Source organism: Notechis scutatus, chromosome 1 (assembly GCF_049901735.1).
Source record: "Notechis scutatus isolate UNSWTSFEM ecotype Mainland chromosome 1, rNotScu1.2, whole genome shotgun sequence".
Classification (NCBI taxonomy): Eukaryota; Metazoa; Chordata; class Lepidosauria; order Squamata; family Elapidae; genus Notechis; species Notechis scutatus.
This window is the reverse complement of record NC_142009.1, coordinates 286,140,344-286,168,133: the sequence shown is the minus strand read 5'-3', so window position 1 is coordinate 286,168,133 and position 27,790 is coordinate 286,140,344. Positions and strand designations below refer to the sequence as shown.

The 27,790-nt window shown below is 38.6% G+C and overlaps 1 protein-coding gene across 13 annotated transcripts in view; it reads left to right on the top strand.

Moving 5' to 3' along the window:
- Positions 1-275: 275 nt before the first annotated feature.
- HECTD1 (HECT domain E3 ubiquitin protein ligase 1) overlaps positions 276-27,790 on the top strand; it is a 68,600-nt gene continuing 41,085 nt past the window's right edge. For 8 of the 13 annotated variants that reach the window (XM_087951783.1, XM_087951794.1, XM_087951792.1 and 5 more), the window contains exons 1-14: positions 276-568; positions 4,310-4,572; positions 14,337-14,571; positions 16,845-17,072; positions 17,824-18,105; positions 18,356-18,626; positions 19,140-19,216; positions 19,301-19,399; positions 20,440-20,554; positions 21,893-22,067; positions 22,456-22,594; positions 24,109-24,279; positions 27,223-27,445; positions 27,532-27,576. In XM_087951783.1, coding sequence (XP_087807909.1) covers positions 4,433-4,572; positions 14,337-14,571; positions 16,845-17,072; positions 17,824-18,105; positions 18,356-18,626; positions 19,140-19,216; positions 19,301-19,399; positions 20,440-20,554; positions 21,893-22,067; positions 22,456-22,594; positions 24,109-24,279; positions 27,223-27,445; positions 27,532-27,576 — 2,200 coding nt within the window. In that variant the 5' untranslated portion in view covers positions 276-568; positions 4,310-4,432. The remainder of the gene's footprint in view (positions 569-4,309; positions 4,573-14,336; positions 14,572-16,844; positions 17,073-17,823; positions 18,106-18,355; positions 18,627-19,139; positions 19,217-19,300; positions 19,400-20,439; positions 20,555-21,892; positions 22,068-22,455; positions 22,595-24,108; positions 24,280-27,222; positions 27,446-27,531; positions 27,577-27,790) is intronic. The other 5 variants (XM_087951787.1, XM_087951791.1, XM_087951789.1 and 2 more) reach the window with 1 other exon arrangement.

Sequence of the window (27,790 nt, the reverse complement as noted above, 5' to 3'; positions counted from 1 at the left end):
CAGTGATGAAGCTCCCCCAGAACGTAGGACAGTTTATTTATTTTGTAAAAACTGTTTTTTAAAAAGATCGCCTGGGTGATGAGCTCGATCGACACCGCTACTCTTCCGGCAAGAAACCAATGTCAAGTCAGCGAACCGAGAAGGTGGTTCGCCCCGTCCGAGGACCGAGCGAGGACACACCACCTCGAGTTATAATGGGGCAGAAAGAGGAAGCCCAGAATCCCTCGTGACGCGAGAAGGGAAGGAAAAAAAGGCCGGAACGGCGTTCTCCGCAGCGCCCCCTCCGGCCACGTTGGGTCGCTCTGCCCCGGAGTCCGCTTCGGCCTGACTTGGAGCCTGGCGGACTCCTCCTCCTCCTCCTCTTCCTCTCGCGTGTGTGTGTGGTGTGTGTGTGGTGTGTGTGTGTCGCTCCGTCTTAATCCTCCCCCCACCCCCCTCAGCTTCTGCCGGGAGGATCAAGATGGACGGGGTGCGACACTGTCTGGCGGCCGTCTGAGGAAAGGCCTCCGAAAACTGAGGAGGAGGAGGCGACGACGACGACGGCGGCGGGGGAAGCCCGGGCGCCGAGGTGAGTGAGCCTGTGAGTCGGCGGGAGCGGAGCCCCGCGTTTGCCGGCCTGGCGGCGGTGTTTCCTGAGCCACCTGGCCGAGATGCCCTGCGAGGCCTGCGGCTGGCGGAGAACGCGAGTGCCGCGGCGTGACGGTGTAGGGAGCTCCGGGGGAGTTCGGTTCTTCTGGGACGCGCGGGTCGGTGGGGGAGATGGCTGTGGTAGAGATTCCGCAGAGCCTCAGCTGTAGGCGGTGGTTGGTAGGCCCGGAAAAACAGAACTGGGCTTGGGCTTGACGGACGGAAAGGGAAGGGAAGGGGGCGGGTTCACTTGCTGGGCCCAGAGCGGGGTCCTCTGTGTAAAGAAAGGGGGTTGCTGGGCCGGCTATTCTCGGGGCTTTCTCGTGTCGGTGGGAAAGAGGCTCAGGGGGCCCTCTGCTTTGGGAGTTTCCAGGGCTAGGAAACAGTTTCCCCTTAAGACCTAGAGACGGTTCCCGGACGCTGCTTCCGGCTTGTCTTGTTTTAAGGCGGGGGGGCGGCAGAGCAAACAAATATCTATAGGTTAGCCCGGTATTTGTTGGATCTTGTTGTAAGCGGGTTTGTATAAATGGGTTCCGTGAACGTATGAAAAAACTTCCTCCTGGGCGTGAAGTCATCGTAGTCATATCATCCAGCGATCGTCTGGGAAATTGGGGGTTCTTTCCAGACTTAGATTTTCTTTTTTCTTTTTCTTTTTAAGCTTAGAGGTAGATCCTTCGGTACAGGTAGTCCTCGACTTAGGACCCTAAGCCTAAAATTAGACCCTGAGCCTAAAATTTCTGTTGCTAAGAGAGTTTTGCCCTATTTTACAACTTTTCTTGTTAAGTGAATCTCTGCCCTTGGTGACATCGCTGGTAAGTGACTCTTGGCTTCCCCATTTTACTTTGCCTGTAAAATGAAGGCTGCAAAAGGTGATCACATGACCCTGGGACACTGCAACCATCGTACATATGAGTCGGTTGCCAAGTATCTGAATTTTGATCATGTGCCCATGGGGATGCTGTAACAGTTGTAAGTGTGAAAAATGGTCATGTCACTTTTTTCAGTGCTGTTGTAACTTTGCTCACTAAATGAGCTGTTGTAAGTTGAGGACTACCTGTAGGGAAAACATAAGGCTTACCATACTACCGTTGCCCATTCTTCCATCTTTATTTTGTTGGGTAGAGTATGTGCAGTTTATTTCTTGATTATTTTTGTATGGAGATGCAGGTGTATTCGGAAGTCGGTCATCTCAAAAAGTATATAAAGGTAGTCCTTAACTTGTGACCACAATTGAGCCCAAAATGTATGTTAAGTGGGAAATTTGTTAAGTGACTTTTGCCCTCTTTTATGATTTTTCTTGTTACATTTGTTAATGGAAGTTGTTAAATTAGTAACCCGGTTGTTAAGTGAATCTGGCTTCCCCATTGTCTTTGCTTGTCAGAAGGTTGCAAAAGGTGACCCTGCAACTGTCGTAAATATAAACCATCTGTTAAGCATACAGATGTAAATCATCTGGGATGCTGCAACGGTCATAAGTCACTTCTTTCAGTGCTGTTGTAACTTTGAACAGTCACTAAATGAACTGTTGTAAGTTAAGAATTAATTACCTGTACTTTCCTCAATAAAAATTGTTACTATTGGTAGCAATTTTTCCTGATTCATTTATGTGTTAGATTCAGTTTTGTTGCTCATACTTCATAAGAACAATCAGTATACAGGTAGTATACAGCCACAATTGAGCCCAAAATTTCTGTTAAGTGAGACATTTGTTAAGTGAGTTTTCCCCCTTTTTACCACTTTTTTGCCTCAGTTAAGTGAATCATAGCAGTTGATCAGTTAGTAACTTCTTGTTAAGTGAATCTGGCTTCCCAATTAATTTTGCTTGTCAGAAGGTCACAAAAAGTGATCACATGACCTTGGAACAGTCATAAATATTGAAGTGCCATATATGAAGTGCCAAGCATCTGGATTTTGATTACATGATCACAGGGATACTGCAAAGATCATAACAGTGAAAAACTGTCTTAAATCACTTTTTTCAGTGCCGTTGTAACTTTGAACAATCACTAAATGAACTGTTTTAAGTCAAGAATTACCTGTAAAGTATAATTAAAACTTTTTCTAAGCATCACTTGTTTAAATCTAGATATTTATACTCTTAGAAGCCAAAATAGCTTTATTGACCACATGCAGCACAATCCTATATATATTTAGAAATAAGCCCTCTAATTTAATAAACTTCCTGACTTTACCTACTGCTACAGCGTGTTTAAGTCCCACTGATATTTAATCATATATTTTTTAACCTGATCATAATATTAAATTAAGACAACACGGAATGAACATTAAAGCATTTATTGAAATAAAACTTAGATTATATCTCAGCTTTTATTCTAGAAACTGAATTCTGATTAAAAAAATTACAAGAGGTTAACTTTATAAAGTGTCTATAGACACTACAACTTTGGCAAAGAAACACTGCAGTTGTGGCATAAAACAATCTGTTATTGGGCTAAAGACTTGGGTGTATTTGGGTTCTGGTCGTGATATTGAAAGGCAACATACTAACAGCATAAAAAGAACAACCCCTTCTCTCAAAGCACAGAATGTATTAGATTTCGTGATGTAAAACTATTCTGTGGAAAATTGAAATTAAAATTGAAGTGTGCATTATCTTATTTTTATTTGATTTTTAAATTAAACTATATAATTTCAAAAAGAACTCAAGGTAATGTAGAAAAACATTTAAAACTATCATAAAATTAATATCAAAGCAACAGAACACCTGATTGGGAAAATTATAATGTATTTTATATGTTGTTCCTGATGTTAAGCAAACTCCATTATAATTTAAGATATTTTTTTAACCCTTTAAATGCTATTTATTATTTTTTTCTCCATCAATAACTTATAATAAATCAATAAATAACTGCATAAACATCAAATATTTAATATACTATTGTAATATTAATATATATTGTATATATGTAATATATATTGCTGGTATTGTCTTAGATATCTGAAATAGCTAAATTTGATGCTGCTCTTCTGTCACAATTTTTAAATTTTATATTTTACAATAACACTTGTTAGATATCTGGCTCCCACTTTGAAATTTGTAGGCACCATTAGCCTAATAGCTAGATCAAAATATAGTACCAGACTCTTAGCTTCTTACATTCCTAATGAAGATTTCTAAGATGTATAAATGTTAGCAGAGCATTTGCTGCTCAAATACTGTTCATTTACAATATTTCAAGCAGAGGTGGGATGCTACTGGTTCTGCCTGGTTCTGCTGAGCCAATAAGCTCTGAAGATCAGCTGAGACCAAACTGGTTCACTCAGATGATCTACTGTTGGGCCCGCCCACGCGCTGGGCTCCCATACTGACCTTTATTTCCTGCGTTTGAAGTGCAGCTGCTTTGTGCGGCACAGCAGATTGCTGCGCGTCAGCTGTTGAAAACACAGGGAGAGTGCGGGATTGCAAGAGGTATTAGGAAAGCCTCTGCACGTGCACAAAGCGCTCATTTGGCATGTGCATGCACGCAAAGTGCACCCACCAAGCCACGCTCACCAAACCGGTGGTAAACCACTTTGAAACCTACCACTGATTTCAAGTGCACCTTTTCCAAATGATTCTGAAGCATTGCAGAGTTAATTTATTGGAGTGCAGAATATATCATACTTATTGTGATAAAATTAAAGAGTACTAACAAATTAACTACAAATCTTTTTTTTTTAGGTGAAGATTGCAAAGCAGTTGGATTTCTTCAGAATAGAAGTTTGATTAGGCTGGAACTATTTGACTGGATTTTAAAAAGAATTTTGGTTTCTTTTTAATTTAAGAACAGACTATTTTAAAATCATGGCAGATGTGGATCCAGATACATTGCTTGAATGGCTGCAGATGGGTCAGGGGGATGAAAGAGACATGCAGCTGATAGCACTGGAGCAGTTATGTATGCTGCTGCTGATGTCAGACAATGTGGATCGGTGCTTTGAAACGTAAGTAGTTTTTTTTTATGCTTGTTTATGTCAGATACTCAATTTGATTTTTATTGTGCTGAAGTGTGTGACAAACGTTCTTCAGGTTGCACTGATACAGAAATCTCGATCAATGTTGACAATCCTTTGAAAACAGTGGTGTTAGGAAAGATCAGTAATACCAGCTATAATGTTCTGTTCTCATTATAAAGTGGCTTGTGCTCATATCAAAGGTAATAATACAGGTTCAAGAAGAACAGATAAAAGCCCATATTAGGGCCTGCCTTGTGGTGATAAGAGTGATCAAGTATGCCTATTTCTATGCTCTTATTGTATCTTCCAAATGTTGGCTAGTGGCCCAGTTCAGATTGATCTAAACCCTCATTCTGAGTTGGGCTTGTCTGAAGCATTATCTTGTGATGTTATCTGGGAGGTGTTTGAAGCTGGTTAGTCTTGAGAAAGTAGCAAAGGTTCTTGGTGCTGTGGGCATGACCATCTGCGTTTTAGATCCATGCCCTTCCTGATTGGCTAATGCATCCTGGGAGAAGGTATATACGTAAGTGGAGCCATGCAGTGGTAAATGCTTCTTTGAGAGACGGGATGATCCCACTGGCTCTGAAAGAAGTGATAGTCTACTTCCTCTGAAAGTATCAAGGAATGCCACAGATCCAGACAATTTCTTCCCAAAATTTCTTTCTGAGGAAGGCTATTGAGAAAGCAGATAACCTGTAGTTTCCTCCTGGTGGAAGCAGATTATATGAAACTCCATTGATCAGGTTTCAGACCACGATATAAAACTGAGATAGCTATGGTTGCTCTTGTCAATGAACTCTGGCAAACACATCATGGAGATATGTGGATCTAACTTAGCCTTTCTTGATCTCTCAGCTCTCTATGACACTGTTCAGATGTTTTATGAATGGTGGCATCAGTTTAGGGTGTTGTAGGCACTGTTTTCTCTTCCTCTGGAAGTTCCAGTCACTGTTAAGAGACAGCAATCTTGTCCAAAAACTGTGCTTGGCAAAGTGCCTCACTGCTCCCCCCTTTTCGAATTCAGTGAAGGGCATCATCATTAACATAGGGTGCGGTATCATCTGCTTAGGGTCAAAATGAATAGAGCCTCCAATTGATTTCACTAAAGAAGATTTCACTTCTTATAGCCATTTTATCATTTTATTAAGTTTTAATAAGATACATTGCTTTGTACTGCTTGTGTTTTTTCTTCTTGTTGTATGCTGCCCAGCATGGCAAGGTCTCTGTTGAGCAACTATATATTTCAGCTAGAGGCAAATAAAGTAATTTATTTCTTGGGAAGTACCAGTGTGCTTTAGGACTTCTACGGAAACCTTTGGGAATCCTTTTATTCTTGAGAGTTTGCCTTGCTAGCATATGTTCACATCAGATACAGCAAAAAAATAATCTTCTTGTACAGCTTTTCTGTACTATATATGGACCGATAGAAGAAAAAATGTGAATTCCTTTCCAGACATCGTGGGAGGATAAAAATCAAATGATAAAAATGTTTTTTTTCTTTCAGTCTGTTTTTACTGCCATCTACCCTGCTCTCAAATGCTTAAAATCTTCGTTTTTTAAAGGTTGCTGTTAAGGACAATATTCATTTAGAAGAACTTTACATGCTGATATCACAGCTGCTTCTTAGCTAAGGAATTGCCAAATGGCATAGTTGCTAACAGAATTATGGTTTAGTTGCTCAACTTGGAAATGATGAGTTATTGTGGGCAGGCCTCTGCAGTATGTTTTAAATCATATCTACTGTGATCCAAAATTCAACCATCTTAATTTTTATGACACTTACAATTACTGAAACTGTTGATTCATTAGGGAAGACCTTGAAGATTTAACATATATTTTCTGCTTGAGAATAAGAGAACTTTTTAAATTTTGGAGATAGTAAAATTTATTTGTATTACAGCAACATTCTCAGGAGTTTTTTAGTGGTGATAGTTCCTACTTTTATTACCTGCATCTAATAGGAAGTAAATGTTGTGAAAAAAGATCTTGGGAAATGACCAAAGGAAAAGTTCAACCTGAATTCCTTGTCTTTTTAAAATATATTTTACAGTATTTTACAATATTTTATTTAATTTCTGCCCTCAATATTTCATTTTATTTATTTGTTAAACAGCAGACATATCAAAATCAATGGAAACAATAGAATAGCTGAAAGGAAGTCACATAATTAGCTGAGTATTGTAGCTTTTTTTAAATTGGAGCCCAAATTTTGTGTGAATAGAGACTGGTAGTGGCTGATAAACTCTCATAGAAATTCAAAGGAGAAACCAAGGCAAAATAGTGTGTGTTTGTGTGTGTAGAATATAAATCAACAGTAAGCAACAAAAACTCAGTGGTAGCTTTCACTTAATGTAAGGGCAAAAATCCACTGCAAAGGGGCTGCTTTGGTGACTTTTAAATATAAAATGAGCTATTTTATTTAATACCTTTGCTGTTAAAACTATGTTGACAGAAGTACCACAGACTAAACAAAAATATATTTTATATTCTGGAATTCAGAGAAAATTTGCCTAAATCCACATTGTTTGATTTATAAATTACTGTTTTGTAGAACTGCTGACTTTCATAATAATACTGATGTTCATTTTAGTCATTCTGACCTGTTAAAATTGGTGTTAGTCATCTTTCAGTAGCAGTGATTCAGAGACTGATTCATTGTCATTATAGATTTCTCTCATAGTATCATTTGAATATTTTAGGTATTATGTGACCCAGTTATAATTATTAGGCTGAAAAGTAATTGTTTCTTTAAAAAAAACTTTTATCAACTGTGTTATTATTACTGAGTCTCTTTATCCGTAATTAATTTTTTTTATCATTGGAGTGTAGTAAGTGCTTTGACAATAGAGTTGGGAATGCTTTTTGGTAGAAGGATATATTCCAATGAACAAAACTGATTTATAGAAAATCCATACAGGTTGGATATACTGTAGGCCATTCTGGGATTCAAAAGCATTTAGTAAATATGTAACATCGTTATGTAGGACAACAGCATACATGTGGAACATCCTTTTTTCCACAATGACAGATAACATCTGTGGCATCTACATCAGGTATCAAATAATGTACAAGTTTTTGAGCTCTTTAAAATTGATAGTTAAGATAGTACTGTAAATTTAAAATGTAGGAGAAAAAGGGAGGTCAATGTTCAGACCATGAATCTACATTCATTGAATGCTAAGTGTGGGCTACATATTTGCAGATTAAACTATAGAGTGTTAAAGAGATTGTGGATTGTTCTAGCTTCCCCACTCAAAGATGCTTCAATAGGCACAAGAAGGAAAAGTTGGAAATTGAGGAAGATATAACTATTTTGATGGGATATTGCACATGTTTAAATTGCAAATTTAGCATTTTGTTTGTCTAGACTGAGCTAAAAGAGAACAAATCAAATTTCTGTAAACATTTATTTAATAAAATTTATACTCCATACACTGCAGCAGTGGCTTTTATCTATCAGCAAGTGAACCATCACATTGTCATCAGTTAAAAGTTTTCAAGCACAGGTACTCCTTGACTTACAACCATTCATTCAGTGACTGTTCAAAGTTATGGTGACTCTGAATGAACCTGTTCAAAAATTACAATCATGGCAGCTCCCCCTGATCACCTGAAAAAAATTAAGATCTTGGCAGTTTGCTGCATTTATAACTGCACGGGTCCTTCAACTCCCCTTATTTACCTATCTCCCCCATCTATGCTCTTTTGACCCTCTGTATACTGTGGTCCCTGCCATCCCTGCCAACCTTCACTATTTTCCTTTTCCCACAGCTGACCAAGCATGCCTGCCCTGGTCTTTCACAGATAACTGCTAGCTGCACAAGGTTTTCTCCCTCACATCACACAAACACTTTGGGGAAGATTTATTTATTGTATTTATTGCTTCCCATCTTGCGGTTTAAGACAACACTCGGAGCTTAAGATGGCCTCACATGTCCACCAGCTGCTGTGCAAAGGGCCAGGCATGCCTCATCAACATTGGGAGCAAGAAGATGGTGAAGATCAACTGGTGGTTAGGCCTGGGGTGAAATAGCTGTGGTTTCTTGGGGCAGGAAGAAGGCTCTTTGTACCATGTTGCTGGGCTGGAGTTGTACTTGAGGCCTCCATGCTGAAGCCCAGCCCCAATCTGGCCCAACGGCATGGTGCAAAGGGGTTTTTGGCATACCGTAGTTCTGGATTTGAAAGAATCCCTGAATCAAAATGTGAAGCCCTTCACAGCAAGACGCCTAGCCTGGCCCAACCACATGGCAGAAAGAAGCTTCTTGGTGTGCTGTGGTTCTGAGGCAGCAAGAAGCTGTTTTGTACCCTGCTGTTGGGTTGGGCTGGGCTTGGCTGGGCTTCCAGGGCTAGCTGCAACTGGGGGATTTTTGCAGTATCATAGCCACTATATGCCAAGAAATGGCACATTCTTTTCCTGGCCTCTGCCACTTGCACATGTTCCCTTCCTGAGGTCACACCACACTGCAGCATTGCCTCAACTTTCACATGATCTACACCACCCCTGCCATCCCCAACTCCATGCAACACTCCCACACTCTTTACTAGGGAAGTCTCTGCTTCCTGCTTAAGCCTCACATTTGAAGTTAACGTCAGCAACTGGGACTGCCAGTATCACTAAGCAAGATGGTCACATGCCATTGCACTTTACAGGCGCATTGCTTAGCAATGGAAATTCCTGTCCCAATTGTGGTTGTAAGTCGAGGACTACCTGTAATCCTATAAATAGTCCTGAGTAAAGCATATTGTAGTAATCTATGATGGAAGTTTAAAAAAGGGATGCATTTGGCACTATATTCTCTAATTCTTAAGAAAGTCACAACTCATATACCAGCCTCTGTTGGTCAAAGACCATCTTGTCAATGACTCCACCTATTGTGCAGTATTTCTGAGTTCAGGAGAACCTACAATTTACACAATCACTTCTTAAGGGGGAGTGTAACCCGTCTTACTCTAGAATAAGGGTATCAGAAAATCCATGGGTTTCTGGACAAGTTGTAGTTGGGATTCAACTTTGGAATCCATCCAGATTCTTATAGGATAACTACTAGGTGAGAACACTGCATCGTCTGCAATACCAGGGATAGAAAATAACATTTTAATATTCCTTGTGGATATCTCTCCCATACTGATGGTAGTATCAGCTGGTAGGTAGGAGCTTTCTATTGATGTCCAATTACATGGGAGTGGGGGTGAGAATTCCATCAGGAATGATCAGCGGCTTAAACAGTTCTTCCATACTAATAGTGATTGGAACTGCCACTTGATATGGAATTTAAACCATTGCACAAGTATTTCCAACTGTTAACTCTTTGTAGGCAACCCAGAAGGGTACATGATTTGGGGATCAACCAGATAGGCAGTTTCCTCCATCCAGATGCTATTGGATGGGATCTTCAAGAATGATCATGTTTTTACTCTTGACTTTGAACCTTAACTGTAAAGCATCCAGAGTCCTCCAGGAACTTTTGTAGCTATCCAACTACTCCCCCCCCCCAAAAAAAAAGTTTCCTTTGAAAGGAAAAGATGAGAAGCAGTTATCTCACACTGTTAGATTGCAAAATATTGTCTTTAAGCAGGGAAGAATCACTGCTATCTACAAGGCAGCTGGCACTATCTTTTCCCTCAGAGGTATTGATCATCTTCCAAATCCAACTCTCGTCCCAAGTGTCACCAATCAGAAAATCCAGGGATGGCAAGCATCCAGTCTGCAGATGACTTTGTTTATACCATAGAGGACCTTGCCCACATTATCAGAGATATCATCTACTTAATATGTAGCAAGTAATTGTTAGATATTTTACTGACATCTAAACTGGTCTGTCATCACTGTAACTTACGACAATGATTTCCATTGCACATAGTGAATAAGTACTGCCCTTAATTCTCTCATAAATCAGTTTTACTGGATAATACTGCCTTCTAACATAATACTAGGGAATTAACTTCTTTTTACATGATTTAGTGCTTTATAGGTTATTATGTATTCTTTTATCTTGTTTATTTTTCTGACCTGGAAATGAAAAACTTTTTCAGTGTTGCATAGGGAGGCTTTCTCTTGCCACATGCCAAGTTACTTATTCTGATTTTGGTAGCGCCTTCATAATAGATCTGGAAGAACAGGAAGTTATTCCTGCTTAATTGTATGAATACAGAAAATTCTGTGTCAGCAGAATCCTATTATTGGATTTCATCTGTGATGTGGGAAAGCCATGGCAGCTGCATTGCGCAAAACAGCTTTTACAATAGTAATATGTTTTGTTGGATAATTTCATCTTTCACAAATTAAGTTTTCCTTATTTCCTTTCCGTATTTGAGTTATGGCTCAAATACGTTTTATAACCTTTTTTATGAGCCATAACCCTATGTGAAATTGTTAAAATACAATCTGCTTATTTTGCTCCAAAGTTATTGCTAAATTGAAAGCATTTGTCTCCTTAAATAAAGCAATTTAAATTTTAAGAAACATTCCCTTTTTAAAAAAGGCTTTCAAGTGGGAAAAATGCCAGTCTTTGTTCAAGTAGCTAAATTAAAAGTTAATTTGAATAAGTCACAATTGGAAGAGAAGTGTTTTTATATAGTGAATAAAAAGAATAGCAGAGAAACATGTTAGAATTACATGTATGATAGGTAAACAAGATTCTATTTCATATAAAAAGAAGCTAGGAAAATGAGTTTTTGTTTAGTTTTAAACCCTATGTCCACCTCCTAATATAGGCTACATAAATTGATATAATAAATGCATACAAATATTTTCATAGCGTCAGATCAACATTGTCTCAATTCTATTTATAGTGAATGTTTCAGTTCTCCAAGTTTTGAAACAGAAGTCTTTTCTATTTTATTTTTACTTGCAGAACATAGTAGAGTAGTTAGTATCCAGCAATTTCATATTGAGTTCATTACTACATAGTATACATTTTAGATACAGATTGTTTCCAAATTTGTTTTCCTGACAATGAAAAAAAACTCTTATTGGGAGATTAAATTCTGTGTGGCCTATTTCTCTGTGTATTATTCCCAGATCTCCAGAGATTTGGAACATCTGCCTCACTGCTGTCTGGTGTACTATTAAATAATTTCTGCTGTATGACACTGATGTAGAATTAATCTTTTTTTTTCTTCAAAGCATGTCATTCAAAGAAGTTAAACTATTAAATTCACAGTGAGATATTAATTTATAGGTGTCTATTATTTTGTCTTCTTGTGTGTATCTGTTGCGTAGTACACAAAGATAAACTATATTATGGTTCGGAACAATCTGAGAACTATAGTTTTATATCTTCAATTATAAATATTGGCTTGAAATTATTTCTGCAACTGGAAAATATTTCTGCTTAAGGTTAAGGATTCTCAATTTTTGTGATCCTCTATGTACCACAATCCTTTATAACACACATTGCTTTCTTACTTTAGAACAGATTTTTTTTGCTTTTCTCTTTGCATAAGAATGCAAATGAATGCAGGTTTAATAGCAATTTATCCTCTTGCAACCCATAAAACCAAAATATTGTAAAGATTTATGATATTCAGTTCATCTTTAAATATATATACTGCATTTAGTCCCATATTTGGCCCATAATTTTGGAGAGTAGCCCTCCTACAAACCATCCAAAATCATTGGGAGTCAGGCAATATATAGATTTAAGAAATCATCATAATATACCGTGTTTCTTTTGACCCCCGAAAAAATGGCTAGGCCGTCTTTTTGGCAGTGACTTAATTTCCTCCCTCGCCTAGAGCGCCCCGTGGGCAGGCACGCCTCGCCACCAGCTGCTGCTAATGGCCAATCATGATGGAGCGCAGAGAGCTCTCTACCCCTGCCAAGCGCCTTTGCTGCAGACCCGGGCATGGTGCTGGGTGCAGGCCGGGTCAACAGGTGGGCGGCAGTGGCGTGGATATCAGCCTCGGTGGCGGTGGGGCACTTTGCATCGCACCTGCCACTATTGCTTTCTCCACTGCTGTTGCTTTCCCTTCTGCCCATGCGCTGACGCGTTTGGAGTGCTGCGCATTCCTCCACCGGCAGCGTTTCAGCTGCTTCTCAGGCGGGGAAGCCATAGCTTCCATGGTTCCCGCCGGTGCTGGCGCTTCTCTCACCAGCGCTGTCTCCAACAACAGGAGCAGCGGTGAGATAGACCCCGCTGCCGACGAGAACCGCCTGCCCTCCTGCAGGGGCATCGCTTTGTTTGACGGCAGCTGCGTTGAAAAGGTTCTGCAAGTCGGTGAGCCTTTCGGGGTTGGGAGAGTGAAAGTGGTGGAGGGAGGGTGATGCGATCTCCCAAAGGATCCACCCCAAAGGAGGATTCATCAGAGGATTCACCCCAAAGGAGGGGAGTGCATTTAAGGGGGTGAATCCTCCTTTGGGGTAGATCCTTTGGGAGAATCCTCTGGGAAGCTTGGTGATAAGGGTCTGTAGGATGATTCCCTTTCTTTTCTGTTTGGATTGGAAGGTTTGCCTCTGCTCAAAAGGCAAAGTGGATAGATGGTTACCTTTTCAAAACTACCGGGAGGAGTGGGGAGGAAGCTACCCGCCCAGTCTGTATCCTTAGGGAACTGATGGAGGGAATGAGAGTAAAGAAAACTTAAAGAAGGGGGAGAAGGTCCACAGGGGGGTTTCGGGCGGCTGGAGCAAAAGGAGAGCGCCCGACCGTACAAGGGATGAGACCATGACCCGAAGCTCTGGGGTGGGAAGCAAAGCGAGGCGTGGGGGGGAGAAACAATTGCATCACCCTCCCTCCACCACTTCTACCCACCCAACCCCGAAAGACTCACCAACTTGCAGGACCTTGTCAACGCAGCTGCCGTCAATCAAAGCGATGCCCCTGCGGGAGGGCAGGTGCTTCTCGTCAGGGTCTGTCTCACTGCTGCTCCTGTTGGAGGCGGTGCTGGTGAGAGAGGCGCTGGCGGGAACCGTGGAAGCTATGGCTTCCACGCCCGAGAAGCAGATGAAACTCTGCCGGTGGAGGAATGTGCAGCACTCCAAACATGGCAGCGCACGGGCAGAAGGGAAAGCAACAGCGGTGGAGGAAGCAATAGCGGCAGGTGCGATGCAAAGTGCCCACCGCCACCGAGGCTGAGATCCACGCCGATGCCGCCCGCCCACCCGCTGACCCAGCCTGCACCCAGCACCATACCTGGGTCTGCAGCAAAGGTGCTTGGCGGGGGTAGGGAGCTCTCTGCGCTCCACCATGATCGGCCGTTAGCAGCAGCTGGGGTGAGGCGTGGCTGCCCGTGGGGTGCTCCTAACGGCAAGTTTCCCCCCCCCCCCAATTTCGCATGTTTTAAACTAGGCCTAAATTTGGGGGGAGGGGCTTAATTTCACCTTATGCCTAGAAAACATGCTGGGTCTTCCTATTGGGGGTGCGTATTGTTGGAGAAACACAGTACAAACAATGATTTAACTGTCTAATAGAAATTGTATTAATTTGATATAGAGAAAGTAGATAGATCATTGGGAAAATGTCTCATCAGCATAATAGAAATTAGAATACACACACACACACACACACGCCATATTGTGTTGCCCTATATTATTTATTAAAATGTTTTATATTTTATCCTTCAAAATAAAGCTTTCTCAGAGAAGTCTACACTTTAAATTGATTTTAAAATTAAATTATTGGATAAAAAAGAACATGCAAATAATATTAATTGTATTCATTTAGTCTCAATATTAATCTTTTAAATATCAGTAGGATAAATATGAACAATGGAGAATGAATTTGCAATTGACAGATTGTATTTTTTTCTTTCAGATGCCCCCCTCGTACTTTTTTGCCAGCACTATGTAAAATTTTTCTTGATGAAAGTGCTCCTGACAATGTATTGGAGGTAACAGCTCGTGCCATAACTTATTATTTGGATGTATCAGCAGAATGCACTCGACGGATCGTGGGAGTAGATGGTGCTATCAAAGCACTTTGTAATCGTTTAGTAGTTGTGGAACTTAACAACAGAACTAGTAGAGACTTAGCTGAGCAATGTGTAAAGGTAGGTTTTTATTTTTCACTTATCACCAAAAAAAGCTATAAAGCAGGGGTGTCAAATTGTTGGCCCGTGGGCCGAATAAGTGACGCAGGCCATGCCCACCCCAGCTCTGCGAATGGGAAAAACATTGCAAAATGTCACATGTGGGCAATGTGATTCTGCGAGTTTGACACCCATGCTATAAAATATGTTTTCAGTAATATGTATGTAGACAAGAATTTAGTTGCTTTAAACTGAGAGTTTTGCTAATAGATACAGTATTTGCAAAAGCATATACTCATCCACAACCTACACTTAAAGCCTTAGTGTACAAACTATGCTCCTCTATAGCTTTACAGATGATGCTTTTTATTCATGAAAATGCATAAATATAGAGAAAACACATAGTATAGTATTGAAAAGTCCTGCATGGGCACTTCTGCATGTGCAGAATACCCTTATAATATGCACATACAGATGTACACATACATAGTATTGTTTGTTCTTTTTGGATTATATAATAATTATATGGCAATGTTCACTCCGATTATATTACAGAAAATAAGGCTCATCAAGTTTTTGGCATCAAAATTACATACCAAGTATATTAGTTTATCAGCTTTGCATAGAGGCATTGCCTAATTTCAACTAAAATATTTTCAAATCATGATAGAAGACAGTATAATATTTTGCCAGCATTAAATGCAGATTTTGAGGGCATGCTTAAGATCTTGTCAGCTGATTGGGACTTTCTGCAGTAGATCCTGCTCTATGGAATATCACTGCTTGGAGATTAAAATGGCCCCAACCCTGTTGGTTTTTCATAAGGCTTTAAGAACTTGGCTGTGTTCCTGAGCTTGGAGGGCTGAATGTGTTAAGAGCTCAATTTCTTGGCTTTATTGTTAAATTGGCCAACTGCCTTGGCATCCATGTATATTTATTTTGGATGCTTTTATTGTTTTAAAAATGCTTTTTATTGTTTTAATAGTTTTTATAGCATTGGAATTGTAAGCTGCACAGAATCGTTGATTAGATAGGTGGCTATGGAAATTGAATGAATGAATGAATAAATTTGAAAGCACTCTTGATTCATTACTCCAAATATACTCTTGTATATAAATCTTTGTTATTGCTTGGACTTCAGTCCTGCCTCATGCCTTACATGTAGTCTTCGATTTATGACCACAATTGTTAAGTGAGTTTTGCCCCATTTTATGACTTTTTTGCCACAGTTGTTAAGTGAATCACTGCAGTTGTTAAGTGAATTCTGTGGTCATTAAAAAAAATCTGGCTTCCCTCAGCAGCATACAAAGGAAATGCATATAAAATGTTCTATAGGTGGCACTTAACCCCTTTGAGATTAGCAAAAATGTACTCTAAAATGATTCCTGTTGGAAACGTAAAAAAAAAAAAAAATTATCATATGTGATGGTCTTGCCCTGAGGCTCAAAAATATTGGCTTAAAACCAAAGATTGGCTACAGGAAATCACCAATGAACAATTAGACCTAGAACCAGAACTCTTCCTATTGGGGAATCTTCAAAAAAAATATGTAAAGAGCACAAAATACTTATTATTACATATATTGACTGCTGCCAGGATTGCCTTTGCCCAATGTTGGAAACAGCCATATATACCCGCAGAGAAACTGGTTATACAAAAAGTTATGAATTGTGCTGAAATGGATAAATTAACGCTGAGTTTAAAAGATAAAGAAGCTTCAATATTTTATAAGGTGTGGGAACAATGGTATAGCTGGATAGATTGAAGATAAATTAAAGATAGGTAATTATTAAATATAAGTAATAGATAGAATAATAATGTAATTATGCATAAATTAATACCTGTAAATAATGCATGAATTATTGTCATATGATAAGCACTACAAATAGCTGTTATTGAGTGATATATTTCTTATGTTTTTAATGTAATAAAAGTTCAGTAAAGTCTATTTTAAAAAAAAATCTGGCTTCCCTCATAGACTTTGCTTGTTGGAAGCCAGCTGAGAAGGTTACAGATTTCAGAAGTGCAGAATTTCATTATAACATTTCTATAATGTTGTGCTGATGTTTTCTGTTTAGAGCTTATTGTCATTTCTTTTGCCATCTTTTCCATATGGACACAAGTAATTTCAGTTGCTATGCTGTTTAATAACATGACTTGTTCTTTCACCTTAAAGAAAACTGTTGATTGGTAAAGACTTGTTCATTTAAAAAATATTGATTCAATAACTTTAGGAGTACTGCATGGAGGTTTTTTTTGCCATGAGTTGATGCCAAAATTACATTTGCATTTAGGTGTTGGAACTTATCTGTACCCGTGAATCTGGTGCTGTGTTTGAAGCTGGAGGGTTGAACTGTGTGCTGACATTTATTCGTGATAGTGGGCATCTTGTTCATAAAGATACTTTACATTCTGCTATGGCTGTGGTATCCAGACTTTGTGGGAAAATGGAACCACAGGATTCTTCTTTAGAGATATGTGTTGAATCCCTCTCAAGTCTATTAAAGCATGAAGACCATCAGGTAAATAGTTAATAATCTTGATGACCTGTGTAATTCCAAAATTATCTGCATCTTGCCACATGCTTGGAAATTTGTAAAAGAAATTACAAGAAGTTGAATATTTGCACCATATTCCTCTTTTAATCAGGTATAAATTAACTGTTATTAGCTTGGAAACATTGCTGAATATTTATTAAGATAATATAACATATATTACTATATTTTGTACAGTGTACATGATTTTTTCATCTCCACTTATAACCCAACAATAATTCCGTGCTAAAAGGGCTTAAGGTATCACACTCAGTTTTATGGTTATTTGGAGATTTATACGTGTCTTAGCTGAAACTGTTGCTGTTTAAATCCTATTGGCTTTACATTGAGAATTACAAAACAGACTTCATCATTTTTTTTCTTTTGTCATTAGAGAAAAGACAGTGTACATAAAAAGGTAGATATTTGGGAAGAATTTAAATAAGGTCATGTTCTGTTGGGCAGAACAAAGTTAGAGGGCAAACTTGGGGAAAATACTTTTGTCTCTCTTGCTTGGTGAATTGTTGGAATGGGGCACAAGAAAAATAATAGGAATAAGCAAGGATTCTGTAACTGAACATAGTCAATTGTGAATCTATAAACTAGTAGCTTTAAGGATATAGTCTGCAGCAATAGTAGAATATCTAAAGAATGTCTGAGTGTAGTCTTGAAGTATAGTCTACTATAAAGAACTTGTCTCGTGGTTCTTTGAGAATAATCATGTGTCTATTTCCTTCAGGTTTCTGATGGTGCGCTGAGATGTTTTGCTTCACTAGCTGATAGATTTACTCGCCGTGGAGTTGATCCAGCACCATTAGCCAAACACGGACTAACTGAAGAGCTGTTATCTCGTATGGCTGCAGCAGGTGGTACTGCTTCTGGACCATCTTCTGCATGTAAACCTGGCCGGAGTAGCACAGGGGCATCAACTGCAACAGCAGACTCTAAATTAAGTAATCAGGTGTCAACTATAGTAAGCCTGTTATCAACTCTTTGCAGAGGCTCTCCCGTAGTAACACATGTAAGCGTTCTTGAGATACTGTTAACTAATAGTTTAAAAATAGTGTTTTGTGAGATATATGTGCATTCTCAGAACTATAGCTTAGAAACAATGACTTTCATATTGTTATTGTCATTATACATTGTAAATTCTCAATTGTTAATTCAAAAAGTTAACCAATTGCAGTTGTTTATATATAAAAGCTTGGATTTTTTTTTATGGTGATATATTCTCACTGGATCTTCTGAAGTTATATTTCAATTATTTCTAGGATCTCCTAAGATCTGAGCTTCCAGATTCTATAGAAAGTGCATTGCAGGGCGATGAAAGATGTGTACTTGATACCATGCGTTTGGTCGATCTTCTTTTGGTATTACTGTTTGAAGGACGGAAAGCATTGCCAAAATCAAGTGCTGGGTCCACAGGAAGAATCCCAGGACTTCGTAGATTGGATAGTACTGGGGAACGTTCCCATCGGCAATTGATAGATTGCATTCGTAGTAAAGATACTGATGCTTTAATAGATGCTATTGACACAGGAGGTAAGGAAACTGTTCTTGTTTGGTATAATTTTTAGTTGACCAGGACTTTTAACAGGACTGATACAGTGGTAGCTCGGTGCTTGTGCTGGGAGGCCTGGGAGGTGCTGGGAGGCCTGACTAGTACTGTACTAAAAAGGAGTAACAAAGAAACCATGTCACCCATTTCAGCTGGGAAGTACCTCCTGTCTGTCCCTTTTCCTATGTCAGCAACCTTCCCAGTGTGGCTGACATCCCGTCTGCCATCTGTGGCTGTCCCCTACTTCCTTTTGTAGGTCCTAGCATGGCCTATTTCCTGTCCATTCTCACAGGCATCCACCTCTTCCTATCGCAGTGCATTGAGTACCAAACAAATGAGTACCGGGACGACATTTTCATATCAAAAATACTGGGGTATATCTTAGTTTTTTTTAAAAAAGTTTAAAGGTTTGTGTGATATGCAAGGTAATTGCTGAAAACTATTGTTCGTTGTGTTAGTTTCATTAAATAGAGCAAGTCTTTTTTCCTTTTCTACAGCTTTTGAAGTAAATTTTATGGATGACGTAGGACAGACTCTCTTAAACTGGGCCTCAGCTTTTGGAACCCAAGAAATGGTAAACATGGAATAAAATAATGGGGTTAACATCTTTTCATAGGGAGAATATGTAAACCTAACCTGCTCTTCTTGTACAAAACAGGTTGAATTTCTCTGTGAACGGGGTGCTGATGTGAATAGAGGTCAGAGGTCATCATCTTTACATTATGCAGCATGTTTTGGAAGACCACAAGTAGCAAAGGTAAATTTCATAGTAATCGGGTGGCCATTGCTCTGCTTTTTTACAGTAGAAATAAATTAACCTACCAATGTTCCTTTCTAAAGAGAACCTAAATTTGATTTAAATATATCAAATACTTCCTGTGATGTATAATTTGAAAGAATTGTTTGTTTTATTGATTGCTCTCTCACAATACACCTGTTCATCCAGGCTTCTGGTTTTGTTCACTGATAGATTCCTTACCAGCTCACACAATTACAGTGATATGAATTTATTTTCATATATCATCTGAAATATTCCAAATATATAGAAGCTTCTTTCTGCTTGCAATTTTTTATACATTCTGCTGTTATTTCATTTAGCCCAAGGGCTTTTCTGGACACTTTCTTATCAGTAAGGTTGAAGGTTTTGTGAAATTTTAGGTGTGAAACCTGTCTGTACATTTGAATTTTCTGGAATTTAGCATGTTTCTAAAAATATTCACTCCATATGGCTAGAATATAACTTCTATACAATTAAATGAGAATTAATAATTAGTATAATTTGTTCACAATGACTCTCTTACCAAAGACAATATTTTATTTTGTTGCAGATATTTCACATAAGAAACTGATAATTCCTCAGGGTTTTTCCCCCTGTTCTAATAATAATTCCATATGCAAAACACATATATTTGATCCAATTATAGCTTAGTAGATCTCAAAGCATGATATGGTTCCCAAGTCTGTTTTACGGCATATACCTTCAATGCTTCTTTTCAGATTTTTCTGTGTTGTGATTCATGTATCTTCATTTCCAAGAAGCACAGTCTATTACTTTATCATGAAAGAAAGCTTTACATGGATCCCAAACTATTTCTAAATTGCCAACTCTCTTATTTATTTGAGAAAAAACTCTATATCTTTGTTTTGTTGTTCCACAAAGTATGAAAATACCATTGCCCACTAATTAGGATGGTTTTGTATAAAGTCAATACTTTGATTGCATGATTAGAAATTAAATCTAATTGTAATTAAATTTTCAACATAAAAGTTTAGTAATAAACATTTGATTCCTTGTAGACTCTTTTGAGACATGGTGCCAATCCAGATTTGAGAGATGAAGATGGAAAGACTCCTTTGGACAAAGCTCGTGAAAGAGGGCATAGTGAAGTAGTCGCCATTCTTCAGTCTCCAGGTTTGTGTGAAAAGTTGCTAGTCTGTTTTTCTTAAAATTCAACGTTAATATGCGAATATCAAAATGCATTTGGTTAGCGTATTTTAAAACATAATTATACTGATTTAGTTATTGTTTATAGTTTGAAATACTGACTGTCCCAATCATGGTTATCTACCATTGCTTTGGCAGTTCTAAAACATAGGAATTATGAATCTTCATCTGGTATTGTTGTTACATGATTTGAACTATGAGGGGAAACATAATATGTACAACGTAATTAGTTCAGTTCAACATTTCTGAAGCTGCAGTTCAAATATAGTAGTACAATTACCAGCCATAGCAAGATGATTAAAATAATATGATTGCCTTTTTATGGTACCAAGTGTTGAATGTATAAATTGGCTAATAAATATTTTTTTCTAATTATTTGTTTTATTTTTTTAATTTATTATATTTTATAACTGCTATATTAAAGCATCTCTTTGCAGTGTATATATTACAAAGTATTTAAACATTTAGTACCCATAATATAAAAATATAACTATTACAAAAAATAAATATGGTAACTTAGAGCAATGGAATTCCCTCAAAAATACTATATTTAAAATGGCCTCGGAAACGTTCTGTTTTAACTTGCTTCTATAAAGAAAATAATGTTTTTAATATTCATATTGTAAAATACCCAGTCAGAACTGAGAGTTGAGTGGCATATGAATCATTATTATTATTAGAGCTGGTCTAGCTTCCTGGGAGAGGTGGTTCCACAGTGTAGGATTACCATTATGGAGAAATGTCCCCTTTTGGTCTCAGTTTTTCTAACTTTACAGAAGTAAAGAACTACAAGTAATTTTTCCTAAGATGTTCATATTGGAATATCTGAGAATCAAAAGAATCAGTTCCAGTCAAATATTACATGGTCCTGAAGGTAGCTCAATACCAAACTGTGGAGAGCCTTATAAGTTAGAAGCATTCTTTTGAATCGTACCCAGAAACAATTGGATCCATAACACAGGTCCCATAACGCAGAGATAATGTGCTGTTAGCAGGTAATGCCCATTAACACTGAGGAAGCACTGGAACAACTGGAACAGTTTCCTCAAGTCTTAAAGCTGTTCCAGAAAAATAGTATGGTTGATGGAATCAAAAACTATTGAAAACAGAACCAGAAGGTGCTGACAAATATAGTCAACTGGTATAAGCAGGGGTATTTCTGTCATATACCCAAATCTGAATTTTTCAGAAAATGGTTTAAATTTTATTCAGTTCAAAATGTCTCAGTAGTTGGCCCTAATCAGTACAACTAATCAAAATGCTTTTAAAAAACCTTTGATAGAAGTTTCTTTCAACAAATTGTAGGTGACTGGATGTGTCCAGTCAACAAAGGAGATGAAAAAAAAAAGAAAGATGCTAACAAAGATGAAGAAGAATCAAATGAGCCCAAAGGTGATCCAGAAATGGCACCAATATACTTGAAAAGACTTCTACCTGTGTTTGCACAAACATTTCAGCAAACTATGCTGCCATCAATAAGGTAACAGGAAGGCAAAGGTTCTTTACATGGATGTGAATTGAGATTAGAATCAGATTTATATTACTTTGACTAAAAAAAGACTTTGAGCTTGCTGATTCATTGTCTCAAATTATCATATTACTTATGCTTATTGTTACCCTAATACTCAAGGTTGATTTTGAGTTGTCACACCTTGTATTGCAATGTTACTCTATAAAGGCATGTGTGAGAAGAGTAAATCGCAATGGTATGACTCTGAATAATAGCTCTTAACTGGCTGGGATAAATATCTGATTTCAAGTGACAATAATACAAAGCAAGTAAATTGGCTTTAAATTCAAAACTTAGTATGTAATTCCCAAAAGTATTTTTCCTTCTCATTAAAAAAATGCTATTTTCTCTTGTATAGAAAAGCAAGTCTTGCTCTCATCAGAAAAATGATTCACTTTTGTTCTGAAGCTCTTCTCAAAGAAGTCTGTGACTCAGATGTTGGACATAATTTACCTACAGTATTGGTAGAGATCACTGCTACTGTTCTAGATCAAGAGGTACTTCATTTTTGCACATTTTCTTTTCTTTTAGCAATGTGCAAATCAGTATGAATGAGAAAGTCCCTGTAGTGAGTTTGAAAAAGGCAATTTCAATTATTTTGGAAGTATTTTAAGCTTCTCAAATGCTGAAATAGTGTTCATATGAAACCGCTGTTTTATGCGCAAAATTAAATTTAAATTCAAAATGTTTGGCACCTCATTTTGAACATCTATAATTTTGTGCTATGAAAGTATATACTTTTATAGCACAAAATTATAGACATTCAAAATGATTATATAGAAATTACATAATAAAATTTCAGTCACTGCCAATCAAAAAAAGATCTCAATGAATTAATTTGGATAAATTCCATCTGAGGTATCATTTGAACATATTTTTAGCTACTTACAGGTAGCCCTCATTTAGTGACTGTTTTAGACATCGACTATTTGAAATTGTAACCAGGATGAAAACTTAGGATCTTTACAGCATCTCTCAGTCACGTGTTCACCAATATAGTACATTTTTTTTCTTTTTTCCTCTCTTGCAGAGAGATTGCTTAACAAGCTATCTGTTCTTGAGCCTTTTTTCTCTGTTACTCACTGCTTTCCCAAAACATGCTAACCCCCAAGATAACAAGCTCAATTCTTGTCTTTAATTAGCGGCTCCCTACTGCTACTGACAAGATTTTAATCACTTTCACACTTTCTGGTTTTGTTTGTCTCTTAAGCAGTCCAAAGCTGACAGGCAAATAGCCACTGCTATCATATTTCTTTCAATAGGTATTCCCCATCATGTGTCCATTCACTCTCTTGTAATCCCTTTCTCTCCAATGAATGTAAATTGAAGCAATTCCCCTCTTGCTAATCATTACAGCACTTGGGCAAACCTTCCAAAGAGTGGGGAAATGGTGGAAAAGGAAAGCTGAAGCAAAATCATCAGCACAGTTGTGGTCATGTGGTTTTCCACTTAATGACTACATCACTTGGTGACCACGTTACTTGGTCCCAATTGTGGTTGCTAAACAGGAACTAGCTATACTTTGCATATATCATACAAGAATCATGTAAAAATACAAGGCTTGCCTCCAGTTGACCTTGGGTCCACTTCAGGTTTTTAAGAAGAGATTGGACAACCTTTGTCTGGAATGGTAGGATCTCCTACAAGAGCAGGGGGTTGGACTAGAAGACCTCCAAGGTTCCTTCCAACTCCATTATTCTCTTTTACTTGTGCAATTGGGATTGCTATTACTTTTATACTACTTATATTATAGATGAACTTTTTTCTCCTTCACTTAATTTTATTTTAGTTTGTTTTGCAAAGAAGCCCAAAGGTTTTTGATTTGTGTGCCTCTCTGTACCAAAATATTCCTAGCATTCAGGTTGTTAGAATAATTATTACTACTAACATGTTTAAGAATTTCTGTTCGTCAGTTTCATGTAGTCAATGTTAATTTTTGTAGTAATTTTAATTGTATATCAAATCATGAAGAAATTGCTGAAGGTTTTTTCATCCTATGTTACTTTTGCAGGATGATGATGATGGCCATTTATTAGCTTTGCAGATCATAAGAGATTTAGTGGATAAAGGAGGTGATCTTTTCTTGGACCAACTTGCTAGACTTGGTGTAATAAGTAAAGTATCAACTTTGGCTGGACCATCCTCAGATGATGAAAATGAAGAAGAGTCTAAACCAGAGAAAGTAAGAATTTAATCCAATATTTAGCCATTAAATGTTCTATTAAATGTTTGAAATATTGAAATATTGAATTCAGTGACAAATGCAGAGAATTCTAGTAATGGCTTGGCTTTGCTTACAGGCAAAATATTGTGCAAGAGGATCTGTATTTATGCAGCTGTTGTTTTCTCATATTTTGTTTTGAGGGCAGGTCTAGGTTTTCAGTACATGCTTGGGAAAGTTTATTTCTTTAATTGTGATGTGTTGGTTCTAAGCTGAACGGCACAGTCTTATATTACAACTCAGAATAGTTTTCGGTTTGTGGTAGGGAACTATGCTTACTTAATTGTTATATTTAGAGGGAGCTCCATTGGGAAAGAAAATAATTCAGTTACTACAGTTGTCTGGGTTAAACTATAGAACATAAGTCCTAACTTTTAGTAACGAAATACTGGTGATTTGAAATAGAATTCTTGAAATTAGTCATAAAGTCTGTTAGAGAAACAGTTAAGTGTACACGGCTTGTAAGTAGAGGCAAACAATTTAATGAAACCATTTATAATTAAATTCTTAATTTTTCTAACTTCATTTAACATGTGCTGATTGGTAAATGATACAGTTCTGGTCCAGTGGTGGGATTCAAATTTTTTTTACTACCGGTTCTGTGGGCGTGGCTTATTTGGTGGGCGTGCCTTATTTGGTGGGCGTGCCTTGGTGGTCATGTGACTGGGTGGGTGTGGCTTGGTGGTCGTGACTGGGTGGTCGTGGCCAACTTGGCGTCACTCACGTCAAGGTATGCCTGGCCTGGCCTCCTCGCCTCAAAGAGATACAATTTCCCTCTCTATTTATTTACTACTGCTGAACATCCAAAATACACTATTTAATCCTATGTATATATGCCATATGCATACATACATATTACATAGTATAGTGTGTGTATAGGCACACAAAAATATACATTATCTATTATATATACTGTATGTGTATGTACACACACACAGCTCTTCTAAAACTATACACATTCAACCTCATTGCATTTGGAAAAACATACCTATAGTCCACTTTCTGCCACACATTTAACTATAACTTCTGTACATTAGAACATTGCACATGCCTTCAGATTTACTTCCCTATCCTGCACATGACCATTAGACCCAGGAGATGTCATGAATTGAGTAAAATGTGAAACTCATTTAATGCTCTTGCTTAGCAACCAACATTTTGGGCTCAGTTGTGGTCACAAGCAGCCTTGTCCTAATAAATTACTGCCAATTTTCCTCTCTTTTAGAGGCACCAAAATAATCCAGATTCAGATGATATAAGGTCTCCTGCTGGAGCAGGGGGTTGGTCTAGATGGCCTCCAAGGTTCCTTCTAACTTTGCTATTCTATGATTCTGTAAGGATCTCCTGCTGGAGCAGAGGGTTGGACTAGAACAGGGGTCTTCAAACGTGGCAGCTTTAAGACTTGTGGACTTCAACTCCCAGAATTCTTCCTCCAGTCATGTTAGCTCAGGAATTCTGGGAGTTGAAGTCCACAAGTCTTAAACTTGCCAAGTTTGAAGACCCTTGGCCTAGAAGATGACCTCCGAGATCCCTTCCAGCCCTAGATTGCTGTGCTGTTTCAAAGAGTTCTGAAGCCAGGGTTTGTGTCCTTCCTTCCTCTCCTTTCTTTTCTCCCTCCCTCTCTCCTTCCATGTATGTATCTATCCATCCATTCATCCATATATCTCATTCACTTTCTCCTCCCTCCCTCCCTCTCTTTCTTTCTCTCCGTTCATTCCATCCCATCTGTCTATCCCTTTTCTTCCTTTCTCTTTTCTTTCCCCTTTCTCTTTCTTTTCTTCTCTCTTTTCTTTCTCTTTCTCCCTCTCTCTTTTCTCTTTCTCTGTCCCTCTCTTTCTCTTTCCCTCTCTCTCTCCCTCTCTCTTTCCGTCTCTTTTTCTCTTCCTCTTCCTCTCTCTCTTTCTCTCTCTCTTTCCCTCTCTTTCTATCCCTTCTCTTCCTCCTTCCCTCTCTCCTTCTAAAGCTAGGAGAGGAGACCCACCTGAAATACACAGGCTTCCAAGCGCCCGCCTGAAACAAACACACACATACACACATACACACACACTTCCAAGTGCCTGGCAGCGTCGCTCGTTATGAGAGTTCTTCCCGGCCAGTCTCCAGTCCTGTGTTACCCGAAAAAGCCAGCAAGCAAGAGTCCAACAAAGGGGCCATGGGCGGGACTTCCTCCCCTCCTGCTTTTAGGGAAAGTTAAGGGCTGGGAAAATAAAGTGTGGCATGTGCTGCAGCCTGGCTCTCCCCACCCCCGCTGGCAGCTCTGTCTAGGCAGTTTGTCTTTGGTTTTCCCGACTGCCTGAAACCTTACCTTCCTCCGTGGCTGGCTGCCAGGAAAGGCAAGCCAGGCTGAGCCACTGTTGTTGCTGGGCTGAGCTCCCTACCAGCCCACATCTAGCCCTTGTCACGAGATGCCTGCAACCGCCACATGCGACAGCTGTAGGCTTTTTGCAGTGAAAATTACGAGGTCACTTTGCTCCGCTTCTCCAAAGCGCCACCACGGCTGCGTTCTAGGTGCCAGCCACGCAGGTTCACAAGGATGGCCTTGGGATGAGTGACGCAAGTGTCGAGCGTGCGGGCAGAGCAAGTGAGTGGTGAGAGGGCAGCTGGGCAGGGCAAGCAAATGAGCGGTGACCATCGGTCAACCGGGTGACTGGTTTGGGGGCGTGGCCAGCCAGAAGTCACTACCGGTTCGGCGACCCACATTATGCTAATCTTTCTGATACATACATTTTGTCTGTTTTTTTCCTCTAGTGCTTTTTTTTTTAATTTACAGACTATTATAAAATTGATAAAACTGAAAATTTGTACTTATAACTTTCAGAAAGTGCAAACTGAGTTTGCATTAAAATTGGTGTTATTTTTTTTAATGTATGTACGTTCAAGTACCTTAATAATCTTGATTTACAGGAAGATGAACCTCAAGAAGATGCCAAAGAATTGCAGCAGGGTAAACCCTATCACTGGAGAGATTGGTCCATTATTAGAGGAAGGGACTGCCTTTATATTTGGAGTGATGCTGCAGCCTTGGAACTATCAAATGGGAGCAATGGATGGTTCAGATTCATTTTGGATGGGAAGCTAGCTACAATGTATTCCAGTGGCAGTCCTGAAGGAGGATCTGACAGCTCAGGTACAATCTTGTAATCAAGGAATACATTAAAGAGTTAATTACAAATTATGTTTATGTGTTTGATTTTGAGATGTTCTGTTTTACAGGAATTGCCTCCCTAAATAGTAAAGGATGTAAACAGGTGGAAGGTGGTCAGTGATGCTTTTGTCAAATTGGCATGTAATAGTAACTTCTAGTAACTCTGTTCAGTGAACATCATAGCTTCATGTTTTCATTCTTTTCCATGCATACTAATATTAAACAATCATTAAAGGGTAATGCGTAAGAATGGTAAACTGCATTCCAGGTTCAGAAATTGGAATGATGTGGCTTGCATCTGGCTAGCAGAATGAAATGCATGTACGT